Below are 15,852 nucleotides of genomic sequence, written 5' to 3'. Positions count from 1 at the left end.
AGGAAAATGTATTCACTGTATGATATGAATTTTAACACCCATGCATACAAGAACACACCAAAAGTAACAGCTATCTCTTTTTTTTTTTTTTTTTGAGACAGAGTTTTTCTCTGTTGCCCAGGCTGGAGTGCAGTGGCGCAATCTTGTCTCACAGCAACCTCTGCCTCCCAGGTTCAAGTGATTTTTGTGCCTCAGCCTCCTTAGTAGCTAGGTACAGGCACCCACCACCACACCCAGCTAATTTTTGTATTTTTTTTTGTAGTAGAGATGAGGTTTCACCATGTTGGCCAGGCTGGTCTTGAACTCCTGAGCTCAAGCAATCTGCCCGCCTCAGCCTCCCGAAGTGCTGGGATTATAGGCACGAGCCATTGCGTCTGGCCCCAGCTGATTAAAAAAAAAATTTTGGGGGAGAGATAGGGTTTTGCCATGTTGTCCAGGCTGGTCTTGAACTCCGGGGCTCAAGCCATCTGCTTGTCTCGGCCTGTGAAAGTGCTGGGGTTACAGGCATGAGCCACTGTGCCTGGCCTATCTTCTTTATTTTATTTTTAATTTTTTTGAGATGGAATTTCGCTTTTGTTGCCCAGGTTGGAGTGCAATGGCACGACCTCAGCTCAATGCAACCTATGCCTTCCAGGTTCAAGCAATTCTCCTACCTCAGCCTCCCAAGCAGCTAGGATTACAGGCGTGTGCCACCACGCTGGGCTAATTTTGTATAGTATTTATTTTCTAAATTTTCTTTCTTTTTTTTTTGAGACGTGTCTCGCTCTGTCACCCAGGCTGGAGTACAGTGGCACAATCTCGGCTCACTGCAAGCTCCGCCTCCCGGGTTCATGTCATTCTCCTGCCTCAGCTTCCTGAGTAGCTGGGACTACAGGTGCCCGCCACCACGTCCGGCTAATTTTTTGTATTTTTAGTAGAGACGGGGTTTCACCGTGTTAGCCAGGATGGTCTAGATCTCCTGAACTCATGATCCACCCACCTTGGCCTCCCAAAGTGCTGGGATTACAGGCGTGAGCCACCGCGCCTGACCTTATTTTATGAATTTTCTACCATTAACTCGTATTATTACTTCTATTACCAGCATAATTAACTTATTATTTTAATAAACATCCCAGGTACTTTCTCAAAGGGGACTACCCAAATTTGAAATATGTACAATGATAAACTCCATTTTCAACATCAGGAGAACAGAGGTCATAACTATTTCATTATGTTTGTTTTTCAGAGATAGTTTTCATTTATTTCCCCTTCATGTTTCCCCCTCTTTCACGCTGCCATGAAACACAAACTCTTCTCATTTAAAAAAATGCTTAGCTGGCTTTTGGAACATAATTCTTTCATTAGCGGTAAGTGATCCTGTGGAAGCTTTTAGCTATGTTTTAACTTTTCTAATTTCTTTTGCAGATAAATTATTTTTTAATAAAATGATTTGCAGCCATTCATGTTGATACAATTACTTGTGGCTCCTATTACCATTTTTTTTCTGGGAAATGAGGGTATTCTCTCTAGTTCATAAAATTACTCTCCTTCAGAAAAAGAAGAAGGAGTGAATGGAGAAGGATGAGAGGATCAAACAGACCCCAATCCATTCATTAATTTCACTCATTCTTTTATAAAGCTGCATAATACTCCACTCAGACACCATTTGATATAGCTACTCCTCTATTGATGGCTACTTATTTAATTTCCAATCTTTTTTTTTTTTTTTTGAGGGAGTCTCGCTCTGTCGTCCAGGCTGGAATGCAGTGGCGTGATCTCAGCTCACTGCAACTTCTGCTTCCCGGGTTCAAGTGATTCTTGTGCCTCAGCCTCCTTAGCAGCTGAGATTACAAATGCCTGCCACCACAACTGGCTAATTTTTCTATTTTTGTAGAGACGTATTTCGCCATGTTGGCCAGGCTGGTCTCGAACTCCTGACCTCAGGTGATCCATCTACCTTGGCCTCCGGAAGTGCTGAGATTCCAGCGTGAGCCACCTCGCCATTTCCAATGTTTCTGTAATTATAAACACTGCCACAATGAACATACTTGTGCACATGTAAATCCTAAGAAATGAAACTGCTGGGTCAAGAGTATGCACAATTGGCCGGGTGTGGTGGCTCACGCTTGTAATCCCAGCACTTTGGAAGGCCGAGGTGGGCGGATCACGAGGTCAGGAGATCGAGACCATCCTGGCCAACATGGTGGAACCCTGTCTCTACAAAAAATATAAAAATTAGCCGGGTATGGTGGTGCGTGCCTGTAGTCCCAGCTACTCGGGAGGCTGAGGGAGGAGAATCACTTGAACCTGTGAGGCGGAAGTTGTAGTGATGTGAGATTGCGCCAGTACACTCCAGCCTGGCGACAGAGCAAGACATCATCTCATTAAAAAAAAAAAGAGTATGCACAATTAAACTTTAATTAATTAATTAATTAATTTTTTGAGACAGAGTCTCATTTTCTTGCCAGGCTAGAGTGCAGTGGCGCAATCTCCATTCACTGCAACCTCTGCCTCCCTGGTTCAAGCAATTCTCCTGCCTCAGCCTTCTGAGTAGCTGGGAATACAGGCACGCGCCATCATGCCCAGCTAATTTTTGTATTTTTAGTAGAGACGGGGTTTCACCATGTTGGCCAGGATAGTCTCGATCTCCTGACCTCATGATCTGCCCATCTCGGCCTCCCAAAGTGCTAGGATTACAGGCGTGAGCCACCGCACCCGGCCACAATTAAACTTTAATAGATACTAACAATTTACCCTCCAAAGTGACCATACCAATTTATACCCCCACCAGCCTTGCTAAAAATATTCTAAGATATTAATTTTATGGATAATAAAACATCCACTGAGACTTCTGAAAAACTTCATATTCAACTCATGTACTTACCCATAGGTTCCTTAATAACACCATAATAATCTGGTGCATCATTAGGGTCTACTGGTTCAAGGAAAGGCCAGGCCATCTTATGGGCCTATAATGAAAAAGTAGCATCATTATTGTCAGTGAAAACACTAATTCCATTTAAGTTTCCTGGTTGAGTTACTACATCAATGAACCCAAATGAGTTTTAAATTTGATACATGGAATACTTTATATTAGGTGATTTCTGCTCTAGTAATAAGTCACCTAAGATGAGCTTCCTCTACAATAATGGTACTTAAAGGCTGGTCAAAAGACTTTGTGTGGGGGGTGGAGCACAAGCTTAGAAGTCACAAAATCAGTATTCTGGGCCCTGCATGATGAGCTGTCACGGAGTGATGCTGGCATTGCAATCGCTTCTGTAAACAGGTGGGATGGGTTCAAAGTGTGGAGTCATTACCACAGCTGGTTAATGATGAGGTGGCAGAGATGTGATGTTAAATAACATTCAACCACACACTGAGAATATGATTCTCTTTTTAGTTACTTCAATTCTTGTGATTATGATAACAGGAGAAAGTTTCAATCCAGTGCATTATATCCTTTTATTTCCCCCCACTTTTTTGAGACAGGGTCTTGTTCTGTCATTCAGGCTGGAGTCAAGTGGCGTGATCATAGCTCACTGTAGCCTCCTGTGCTCAAGTGATCCTCTTACCTCAGCTTCCCGAGTAGCTGGGATTACAGGTGCATGCCAACATGTGCAGCTAATTTTTTTTTAATGTTCTGTAGAGGTGGGGTCTCACTTTGTTGCCCAGGTTAGTCTCTAACTCGTCAACTCAAGTGATCCTCCTGCCCTGGCCTCCCAAAGTGTTGGGATTATAGGTGTGAGCAACCACATTGGCTTTCTATGTCTTCAGTACATCTGTATCACTTGATAATCCTGCAAACCCTCCCTATCCTGTTATTCTTTTTGTTCTGTCACCTGGGCTGGAGTGCCGTGACTCGATCTTGGCTCACTGCAACCTCTGCCTCCCGGGTTCAAGCGATTCTTCTGCCTCAGCTTCCTTAGTAGCTGGGATTACAGGTGCGCACCACCGCATCTAGCTGATTTTTAATTTTTTATTTTATTTATTTATTTTTTTGAGACGGAGTCTCGCTGTCACCCAGGCTGGAGTGCAGTGGCGCAATCTCGGCTCACTGCAAGCTCCGCCTCCCGGGTTCACGCCATTCTCCTGCCTCAGCCTCTCCGAGAAGCTGGGACTACAGGCGCCCGCCACCACGCCCGGCTAATTTTTTTGTATTTTTAGTAGAGATGGGGTTTCACTGTGGTCTTGATCTCCCGACCTCGTGATCCGCCCGCCTTGGCCTCCCAAAGTGCTGGGATTACAAGCCTGAGCCACCGTGCCCGGCCTCCAGCTGATTTTTTAAAAAATTTTTTGTAGAGGTGGGGTCTCACTTTGTTGCCCAGGTTGGTCTCTAACTCATCGACTCCAGTGATCCTCCTGCCTTGGCCTCCCACAGTGCTGGGATTATAGGTGTGAGCAACCACACTGGCTTTCTTTTTTTTTTTTTTTTTTTTTTTGAGACGGAGTCTTGCTCTGTCACCCAGGCTGGAGTGCAATGGCGCGATCTTGGCTCACTGCAAGCTCCGCCTCCCGGGGTTCACGACATTCTCCTGCCTCAGCCTCTCCGAGTAGCTGGGACTACAGGCGCCCGCCACCACGCCCGGCTAATTTTTTTTGTATTTTTAGTAGAGACGGGGTTTCACCGTGTTAGCCAGGATGGTCTCGATCTCCTGACCTTGTGATCTCCTGACCTCTGTGATCCGCCCGCCTTGGCCTCCCAAAGTGCTGGGATTACAGGCGTGAGCCACCACACCCGGCCAAGAATAACTATAATCTAATTATACTGCTTCTCAATCCATGGGGTTGAGAGGAAGTTTCTTTAAAAATAAAATGTATAAAGAAGTGAGTCAGGTTAACACTCTTGTGAGTGTGAGATAAGCTGAGGTGGTGTGGGGATATGGTAAAGCTCATGGCACTGGTACATGAAGGACTGAAGTTTGTCAGGCACTTCACTAGACTAGCTGGGAGTCAGTAAATAATCACTCTAAGATTGGAAACTTGAAATCCTAGAAATGCTTCCAAAATTAGGCTGGCTGATTTCATTTTGAAATGCTGCACACAGAGGGGTCTCACCTGTAAGGAACGGAGCACCCTCTTCAACCCCTCATAATCCTTCTCTGTTAGTGGCGTGAGCACTGTCATGGCATCCTCTGTTGACTGGCACTGTGGACAGACATACTCATCAATGAGCTCTGCCTCACTTTGCAAGATGCCAACGCAGCGCCCATGGTACCAATTCTGACACCGATCACAGCCAATATAAAATCTGCAAGATCCGAAATGGAAATGTGAGTTCAAAACAGATAGGATGATGTTACTTGTAATAAAGCATGCACCTGAAAATTTGCTAAACCCTGGGATATAAAATAGTTTTAGTATTATGGTTTTAATACTTTCAAGATTGACATTCTGTTCATTAATTTAGTATTTTTAATGTTAAGAACAAGCAGTAAAAAAATTTATAAGAACACTGTGTAATACTGGAGAACCAATTTAAAGATAAATATGAAACATTCAATTGATTTTAAAGCTGAAAACAAAGCCAAAAATCTTTCAACTAGTACTGTACCATATGGGTGTTCAAAATCCTATAAGCTAATAAGAGTCTCAGAGCTTGTACCCAAATTAGTGTTTTTCTAACCTACAAAAAAGCACCATTTCAAACACTGATAAAGTCCGAACAAGTCAGGCTATTTTAATCTCATTAATTTCTATGTTACATATTGAAGAATCGAATCTACCATTAAACCACATTTTCCCCAATGTGTCTCAAACATTCACTACGAAGCAAGATAAATTCTGAAGGGTAGGTAAAAAGGGAAAAAGAGAAAAATGAAAAGGAATTTGTAATGTAAGTGTATAGTAAATGTAGGAAAAAATCTGCTTTTTACTTTAAAATAAATAAGTAACCAGTCAGAGCAATTTGGCTTCCTAAATTATTAAATATGATGCTCTTATCAGAACTCACTGTGACTCATCATAAGGTGTTCTGCAGATACAGTACAATTCCTCACTGCTGCCCTCTTGTGCCCGTTTACAATCATTACAGATGTACACATCCATTTTCTTAGCCTCCTTTTCTGTGATGCCAACACATTCTCCATGATACCAGTTAGTACAAAGATCACAGCCAATATAGAACCTAAAAGTATTCACAATGAAAATGACAATGTAATTGTCATTTTGAGCTGCATGGTACTTAAATCTGTCTTCCCTGCCTTGATTCACTTTTTTACAGTGTAACTTCCTGCAATGAGTCAGCTAAACATTTCTGAATCCAACCATTCTACCCCTGGCAAACTCCAGTATCTGATGCTCTATCATGTGTGGAAACATAAAGTCACTCACATCAGTTTCAACAAGTACACTGCTTAGTGAAATATGGGTCTTTAAAAACATACTGGAATTTGAAAAAAGAAACAACACATTGATGGTAATGTCTTCCTCTGAATGAATGTGTGTAAAACTGCAACAGGCACAAAAACCAAAGCCAAAGAATCAAAGACTTACATCTGTCAAACCTATTCCACAGAAGCCATTTCAATATCAGGGCTATTTCTTAGATAGGTTTGAAAATGTATCTCACAATTTAAATTTGAAAAGAAGCAAAGCGCAAACACCAAGTAGAAGTTACACTACAAGGAACATGCAGGTCAGCCAGGTGTAGAAGATAAATGGTCAAAATATGATATGAAGAAGAAAACTAAGAAAGTACATATAGCAATTCAATCTCTACCAGGTTTTCTGAATAAACATTGGAATTTAATCGAATTAAAAATAACCTCTCATAATGGAATATGGCACGGGCCAGTTTTCCTGTTAATGTAATGTTTGTGACAATGTGGGCAGTGGCCTGGCTAACTAACAGGCAGGGAATGTGGAAGGAGATGCTTCAGTTCAACACCGGGGACAAGGTGTGGAGAATGATGCAAGGATAGTTACCCAAAACCTGTGAGGGCCTACACTGCTTGGCAAGGCGGAGCTGTGTAAGTGTGTGATTGTGGAGAGCAGAGTGGCCTCTGTAACAAAAGACCTAATGACAAAAGGAAAAGTAAATGTAACAAACGCTTACACAGTGTGTCTATAAGTGTTGATAGGCACTGTGTAGGAACACCATGTCAAAGTCATAGTGAGAATTACCATGAATCACAGGGAACCAGACTGGCCTTGCTGATACCACTGGCACTCTTAGTTCTACCAAGGCATTTCTTGGTAGATTCACCTAGAGGAATGGAAGTCGTCCTCAAGCTTCAAATTGACCTGCTTCATGAATGTGAAGGAATAATATATGGTTATGTAGTTTATCCTGTTACCACTAACTTTTTTCTTTTTTTTTTTTGTCTCGCTGTATAGCCCAGGCTGCAGAGCAGCGGCAGGATCACGGCCCCCTGCAGCCTGGACCTCCCAGGCTCATGTGATCCTCCCACCTCAGCCTCCCCAGTAGCTGGGGCGACAGGCATGTGCCACCAGGCCCGGCTTTTTTTTTTTTTTTTTTGACAGAGCTTTGCTCTGTCTCCCAGGCTGGAGAACAGTGGCATGATCTCGGCTCACTGCAACCTCAGTCTCCCGGGTTCAAGCAATTCTCCTGACTTGGCCTCCCGAGTAGCTGGGATTACAGGTGTGTGCCACCACATCTGGCTAATTTTTGCATTTTTAGTAGAGACGGGGTTTCGCCATGTTGGCCAGGCTGATCTCGAACTCCTGACCTCAGCTGATCCGTCCACCTCGGCCTCCCAAAGTGCTGGGATTACAGGAGTGAGCCACCACGCCTGGCCAATTTTTTGTACAGACGGGGTCTCCCTATGTTGCCCAGACTGGTGTCAAACACCTGGGCTCAAGTGATCCTCCCACTTTGGCCTCCCCAAAGTGCTGAGATTACAGGCATGAGCCACGGTGCCCAGCACTTTTTTCTTTTGAACTATGACTCTCACATGATTTTCACTGCCACAGGTGGAGGTCCTCTGAGATAATTTGTGTGTTATCTTCACAGGGTGATAGGCTGTGTTCTGGAAGGATGTTCAGGACTTGAATTTCAGTTTTCAGTCACTCTCTCACTGGATTCCCAAACCAGCCTAGTTTGGGACAAGAGATTACGAAACACTCCTTAGAAACACTAACTCATCTCAACTAAAATAGGGAGTGAATGAACCTGGTATACTAAAGTGTTAATAATGACAAAATGAAAAATATAAAACACAAAATAATGAGGCAATCTCGATGGAATGGGCACATGTATCTGTGTACCTCATTTTATGCAATGTAGGTATTTCAAAGAACTTGTGCGTGAAATCAATTTCTGTGATCTGAATACTCTAAACAGGCCAAAGAAGCCTTGTTATTTAAAGAAATTATGTAAGCAAATCTTTTTAACTGAAAAAGTAAGGAAACTCCTGTTTCAGAAATCATTTAGTATATTTTGCTTAAAGTGAGGCACACTTGTATTAAACTAAGGTAAAAAAATTAGTGAATCACATTCTACGGTTTACATTCTGTATAATTTCCAATGAGATAAGATAATGAAGAGTGAAGATGCCTAAACTGATTTGTGTTTAATTCGGCACACAGCTCAATCTGCCAACAAGAGTTTTCATTTGGCATTTGCAAACAGATTATCATTTAGATAGACCCACCAAAGCAGCTTCAATGTTGCTACTTGAACATCATTAAAGGGACCACAATTTTATTTTAGGAATCAATTAGGTATCCACTTAAGGTAGGCATTAAGCATTTCTAATTCTAATTAATTGACTCTAAATGATCAGTTTTTAAAGCACAATCAAACCTTTTGGTCCTGTAAAAAGTATGGTGGTTAACTGTGGCTTTAAAAAGCTGGACTTCATTTTAATGTTCAAAGTAGAAGTTAAATATTTTGTAAAATGATAGTAATGACCAAAAAAAATGAAACTACATTTATGGTTTAGTGCCTCTATAATCTTGTTTATATCACCAAATACAAGTCACAACTGTCAAAAACAGCTTCCAGCTGCCAAACTGTTGGACGTTATGCTTGAGGAATGGGGGAAAGGAACACTTTTTGTATTTTTCTGGCTTTTGTCTCTGATAAGAAAGTGGAAACTCTGACAAAAATATGAGTTGCAGTATTTTAATACAAAAAAACAACTGCTTAAAATAAAACAATTAAGAAACCGAACCACTCAAATTCAAAACCTCTGACCATTCATGTTCAGATGGTTTCCAGGATTTCATGTATTCACAGGGCTTTGAACAGATCCCAGAAAGGATGCTCTCCATTTTGGGCTCCTTCTCCAGACATCAATTACTCATTGATTTGGAGTTAATTCAGAGGGAAGAGGAGAAAGCAAAGGAGCAACAGAAAGCTTGTTTTTGACAGAAAAGAATATAACAAAGGACAATCACAAACATGTGAAATAGCAAATTTTACTTTACTAGTGTCAATGGTAAGAATATCACATGCAAGACCGTGGATGAAACATTACTCTTAAATTTAATATTTTCATTTATATCACTCCCAAAATATTCATTTTCTTCAAAATTCAACTTCATAGCTAAACTTTCAAGACAAAAAACTAGAGCTCAAAAAGATCTACTCACTTAGATTCATCATAAGGCGTTTTACAGATACAGTAAAGCTTTGTGTCCTTCTTAGTTTCCTTTGAGGTAGTAGAGATCATTTTCTTTTTCTTGGACTTTGAGCTTGAGTCTTTTTCCTCTTCCCGCTTCCTCTTCTGGGAAGCAGCAGGTAAGGTGGGTGTGGACTGAAGGCCTGTGTGTTGCACAGCAGGTGGAGGGGGAGGTGAAGGTGGAGGGGCTGGAGGGGCTGGAGGAGCTGGTGTCACTGGGGGGCAGGGTGCAGCTACTGCTGTGGCCTGAGCCACCTGCATCAGGTCTTTTTCTTTCTTAATTTTCAGGTCTCTCTTCAGCTCTTCCTGTTGTCAATTAAAGACAATACAAGACTATCATTAGAGTCATGTAAATGTGTGATCTGGCCAGAAGATGGTACATTACCCACTCTTGTCAAAGTAGCTCCACAGTTCAGCCTAACGTGAGAGTTTTAGTTAGTTGCAAACAAGAGTTTTCTTATATCTTAAACCCAACTAAGACAACTAGCAACACAAAATGAAGACTATGTAAGAACAACTAGAAAGCTGCTAGTTATCTTCAAAGGAGAGCTGAATGAAAGATGAGCCAAGTGGCTAGGAAGAGCATCCCTCCCGGTTTGCCCCTGCCCCATCTGGGCTCTTTCTGTGGTTGCTCAGAAGGTGAGTTCAAGCATCCTCACTCACTGGCTGCTTTCTTCCAGTTGCTCTTGCTCTCTGTCCTTACAGTGAGACTGGACATGAACTGGCCTTGAGACTCAAAATGTGATCTGACCAGCATAAAGCAGAAAAGAGGCAGATTTGCCTTATTTATTATGATGCTCCTATGTCTAGAATTTCAGACTGCAGGGAGAGTTGGACAACATAATGCACTATTTTCTTTTTTTAAAAGATAACTTTCTTTTCATATATATATTTTTTGAGATGGAGTTTCGCTCTTGTCAATGGTGCAATCTCAGCTCACTGCAACTTACTTCTCCTGGGTTCAGGCGATTCTCCTGCCTCAGCCTCCCAAGTAGCTGGGATTACAGGCATGCACCACCACACCCAGATAATTTTTTTGTATTTTTAGTAGAAACAGGGTTTCACCATGTTGGCCAGGCTGGTCTCAAACTCCTGACCTCAGGTGATCCGCCCGCCTCGGCCTCCCAAACTGCTGAGATTACAGGCGTGAGCCACCGCACCTGGCCTCTTTTTTTTTTTTTTTTTTGAGACAGAGTTTTGCTCTCGTTGCCCAGGCTGGAGTGCAGTGGCACAATCTCAGCTCACTCCAACCTCTGCCTCCCGGGTTCAAGTGATTCTCCTGCCTCAGCCTCCCAACTAGCTAGGATTACAGGCACCCACCACCACGCCCAGCTAATTTTTTGTATTTTTAGTAGAGACAGAGTTTCATTATGTTGGCCAGGCTGGTGTTGAATTCCTGACCTCAGGCAATCCGCCCACCTTAGACTTCCAAAGTCCTGGGATTACGGGCGTGAGCCACACTCCCTGGCCCCTTTTCATATTTTTTAAAAAAAGTTTAATGAGCAGTGAGGACAACCAGAGGTCACTTTCATCACCATCTTGGTTTTGGCCGGCTTCTTTACTGTATTCTGTTTTTTCTTTTTTTTTTTTTTTTGAGACGGAGTCTCACTCTGTTGCCCAGGCTGGAGTGCAGTGGCGCAATCTCGGCTCACTGCAAGCTCCGCCTCCCGGGTTCACGCCATTTTCCTGCCTCAGCCTCTCCAAGTAGCTGGGACTACAGGCGCCCGCCACCACGCCCGGCTAATTTTTTGTATGTTTAGTAGAGACGGGGTTTCACCGTGTTAGCCAGGATGGTCTCGATCTCCTGACCTCGTGATCCGCCCGCCTCGGCCTCCCAAAGTGCTGGGATTACAAGCGTGAGCCACTGCGCCCGGCCTGTTTTTTCTTTTTTAGAGTGGGTCTCACTCTGTCACCCAGGTTACAGTGCAGTGGCACAATCTCGACTCACTGTACCCTTCACCTCCCAGGCTCAAGTGATCCTCCCACCTCAGCTTCCCAAGTACCTAGAACCACAGGCACATGCCACCAAGCTCAGCTAATTTTTGTATTTTTGGTAGAGACGGGGTTTCACCATGTTGGCCAGGCTGGTCTTGAACTCCTGACCTCAAGTGACCCACCTCGGCCTTCCAAAGTTCTGGGATTACAGGTGTGAGCCTCTGTGTCTGGCCAACATACTACTTTCTCAATATGCATTTGCCATACTTTTTAAGCACACCTCTTCTGTGATCTAGTAGTACAATTTACTCTTGGAAATGATCAAAGCAAACCTTATTACCCTAGGAACAAACCCATTGTGATTGGCATCCACAAACAAACTTGGTCTAAAGAAATCATAGCTATGACCAAGAGTATTTCTTATTTGGAGACAGTGTCTCACTTTGTCACCCTGCCTGGACTGCAGTGACATAAACCACGGCTTGCTATAGCCTTGACCTGCCAGGCTCAAGTGATCATCCCACCTCAATACCTTCAAGTAGCTACAGGTGCTCACTACCATGCCCAGCTAATTTTTTTGAGGAGATGGAGTCTTGCTGTGTTGTCCAGGTAACTTAACTCCTAAGCTCAAGTGATCTGCCTGCCTTGGCCTCCCTAAGTGCTGGGATGACAGGTATGAGCTACTTACACCCGGCCATAAGAATATCTCTTAAAATCTGACTTAAAAAAAATTTTTAAAAATTCTTTTAGAGACAGGGTTTCACCATGTAGGCTAGGCTGGTCTTGAATTCCTACCCTCAGGTGATCCGCCCACCTTGGCCTCCCGAAGTGCTTGGATTACAGGTGTGAGCCACTTTGGCCAAAATCTGACACATTTATAAATTTCTACAATAATTTAAAGTACCAAAAATATTCCCAAAACATTTCATCATGATTTAGTCTCTCAGGAAAATAAATTAGCCCACGTTTCCTTTAAAGAGCTTTTTTTTTGTTTATTTTTTGAGACGGAGTCTCGCTCTATCTCCCAGGCTGGAGTACAGTGGTGTGATCTCAGCTCACTGCAAGCTCCGCCTCCTGGGTTCATGCCATTCTCCTGCCTCAGCCTCCCAAGTAGCTGGGGCTACATGCGCCCGCCACCAAACCTGGCTAATTTTTTTGTATTTTTAGTAGAGATGGGGCTTCACCATGTTAGCCAGGATGGTTTTGATCTCGTGACCTCATGATCTGCCCGCCTCGGCCTCCCAAAGTGCTGTGATTACAGGCGTAAGCCACTGCACCTGACCAGTTTTTTTTTAAAGTAGAGCTGAGTTAATTTTATTTTTCCTTCTTTAAAAAAAATTAGTTCAGGACAGTGGCTCACACCTGTAATCCCAGCACTCTGGGAGGCTGAAGCTGGAAGATCGCTTGAGTCCAGGAGCTCAAGACCAGCCTGGCCAACGTGGCGAAACCCCATCTCTACTAAAAATACAAAAATCGGCCAGGTGTGGTGGCACATGCTCATAGTGCCAGCTACTTGGAAGGCTGAGGTGGGAGGCTCCCTTAAGCCTGGGAGGTCAAGACTTCAGTGAGCTATGATGACACCACTGTGCTCCAACGTAGGTGACAAAGTGAGACCCTGTCTTTACAGGCGTGCATCACAACACCCAGCGAATTCTTTTTTGTAGAAACAGGGTTTTGCCATGTTGCCCAGGCTGGTCTCAAAATCCTGGCCTCAACTGATCCACCCGCCTCAGCCTTCTAGAGTGCTTGGATTACAGGCCATGAGCCACACCTCTCCTGGCCTATAAATGATAATTTAAGTGAATCTCTGAAGCTACAGTTTTTTGTTTCGAGATGGAGTCTCATTTTGTCGTGCAGTGGCATCATCTCGGCTCACTGCAACCTCTGCCTTCAGGGTTCAAGTGATTCTCCTCCCTCAGCCTCCCAAGTAGCTGGGATTACATGCGCCTGCCACCATGTCTGGCTAATTTTTGCATTTTTAGTAGAGACAGGATTTTGCCCTGTTAGCTAGGCTGGTCTCGAACCCCCGAGCTCAAGTGGTCCCCCAAGCAGGCCGAGGCGGGTGGACCACAAGGTCAGGAGATTGAGACCATCCTGGCTAACATGGTGAAACCCCATCTCTACTAAAAATACAAAAAATTAGCCAGGCATGGCAGCATGCACCTGTAGTCCCAGCTACTCGGGAGGCTGAGGCAGGAGAATGGCGTGAACCCGAGAGGCGGAGCTTGCAGTAAGCCGAGATCGCACCACTGCACTCCAGCCTGGGTGACAGAGCGAGACTCTATCTCAAAAAAAAAAAAAGAAAAAAGAAAAAAAAAGAACAATTTGACAAAAACTTTATTGATATATTCAAAGACGTAATAAAGGTATAAGCTTTATTAAAAAACACATTATTTTATCAGAAAGACTAGCACAGGGGGAAGGAGGAGGAATAAGAAGGTGGCACACAGGATTGTCAAGGCAGTGTAACTATTATGAATGATACTGTCATGATGAATACGTTATATTAGGGATTTGCCAAGCCCACAGAACACAGAATGAAGCTTAATGTAAACTATGGACATTCGTTAATAATAATAATCACTATTGGCTCATTAATTCTAACAAATGTGCCATGCTAACATTAATAGGGGAAATTGTGTGTGGGTGGGGGAGGAATAATATGGGAACTGTACATTCTGCATGTAATACTGCTCTAAAAAATAAAGCCTATTGGCTGGGCGTGGTGGCTCACGCCTGTAATCCCAGCACTTTGGGAGGCCGAGGAGGGAGGATCACTTGAGGTCAGGAGTTCAAGACCAGCTTGGCTAACATGGTGAAACCCCATCTCTACTAAAAATAGAAAAAAAGCTGGGCGTGGTAGAGGTGTCTGTAATCCCAGATACTCAGGAGGCTGAGGCAGGAGAATTGCTTGAACCCAGCAGGCAGAGGTTGCAGTGAACAGAGATGGCCCTACACGCTCCAGCCTGAACAACAGAGCAAGACTCCATTTAAAAAAAAAAAATTAAGCCTATTTAAAAAAAGAGGCAGAAATAAGAACAGGCAGATATAAGGAAGCAATCACATATCTTATAAAAAGAAAATTAAAATTTATTTTTAAAATATGCCAGTACATATACATATTTGAAACTTTAGCAGAGACAGGGATTCACCATGTTGGACATGCTGGTCTCGAACTCAAAGCAAATTACCTTAGCAATAATTTTTTTTTTTTTTTTTTTTTTGAGACAGAGTCTCACTCTGTCACCCAGGCTGGAGTGCAGTGGCACGATCTCAGGTCACTGCAACCTCCGCCTTCTGGGTTCAAGCGATTCTCCTGCCTGAGCCTCCTGAGTAGGTGGAACTACAGCTGTGCGCCACCATGCCCAGCTAATTTTTGTATTTTTGTAGAGATGGGGTTTCGCCATGTCAGCCAGGCTGGTCTCGAACTCCTGGCCTCATGTGATTTACCTGCCTTGGCCTCCCAAGGTGCTGGGATTACAGGCATGAACCACTGCACCTGGCACCTCCTTTCTCAAAGTATAATTTTTCTTCCTCGTTAGATTGTTTCTGTATAAAACGTGTTTGTATATGAATACATACATTAAAGTAATATATACAAGATATATTCTAAAGTTGTTTAAAAATGATTGTCTTTGGGGGTTAGATTTACAGATTATTTTTATTTGTTGGCTTTGAAGGGCAACTGACCAACTTATTTATATATAAAGGATATAAACTACAACTATTTTCCCACTCTGTGTAGAATGTGGAACGGAAACAGTGTGTGGCACACCTTAAATGATGCTAAACTTCTACAGTGTGTAAACTGGCTTGTTCAAAAGGCCAAAGTGCTTCTGTTGAGAAACACTGATGACCAATCTCCTCTTTGTGGTCCTGTGATACTGTGAAATATATATTTGATCTTCCTCCCTATTTCCCAGCATACAATTCCTAAAACCCTCAAAATCTGCAAAATAAGATTTTTTTTTATGCTAATGATTGGCTGGAGGCTCCTAGAGAGCCTCAGGATTGGGGCTGATTCTCAGGGCTTTCAGTGCCACCTCCCAACCTCTGAGAAAAAGAGAGAGCGAGAGGCTGAAGGTTAAGCTGACCACCAACAGCCAAAGATGTAATCATTAATGACTATGTAATGAAGCTTCCATAAAAACCCAAATTGAGGCCAGGCACAGTGGCTCAGGCCTGTAATCCTAGCACTTTGGGAGACTGAGGCGGGTGGATTACTTGAGGCCAGGAGTTCGAGACCAGCCTGATCAATGTGGTGAAACACCGTGTCTACTAAAATACAAAAAATTAGCCAGGCGTGGTGGCACATGCCTGTAATCTCAGCAACTTGGGAGGCTGAGGAAGGAGA

General features: G+C 43.3%; 1 protein-coding gene across 13 annotated transcripts in view; it reads right to left on the bottom strand.

The window, feature by feature from the left end:
- The window catches only part of BPTF (bromodomain PHD finger transcription factor), a 157,517-nt gene that overhangs the window by 14,135 nt on the left and 127,530 nt on the right, over window positions 1-15,852 (bottom strand). For 8 of the 13 annotated variants that reach the window (XM_032177818.2, XM_032177817.2, XM_058428997.1 and 5 more), the window contains 4 exons: window positions 9,535-9,869; window positions 5,930-6,103; window positions 5,035-5,227; window positions 2,864-2,948 (listed from right to left, as the gene is read on the bottom strand). In XM_032177818.2, coding sequence (XP_032033709.1) covers window positions 2,864-2,948; window positions 5,035-5,227; window positions 5,930-6,103; window positions 9,535-9,869 — 787 coding nt within the window. Of the gene's footprint in view, window positions 1-2,863; window positions 2,949-5,034; window positions 5,228-5,929; window positions 6,104-7,893; window positions 8,034-9,534; window positions 9,870-15,852 lie in introns of those variants that run through there. The other 5 variants (XM_032177820.2, XM_032177822.2, XM_032177830.2 and 2 more) reach the window with 2 other exon arrangements.

This window comes from Hylobates moloch, unplaced genomic scaffold, assembly GCF_009828535.3.
Source record: "Hylobates moloch isolate HMO894 unplaced genomic scaffold, HMol_V3 SCAFFOLD_15, whole genome shotgun sequence".
Lineage (NCBI taxonomy): Eukaryota > Metazoa > Chordata > Mammalia > Primates > Hylobatidae > Hylobates > Hylobates moloch.
Note: the sequence above shows the minus strand (reverse complement) of the source record. Positions and strands in the feature narration are given on the sequence as shown.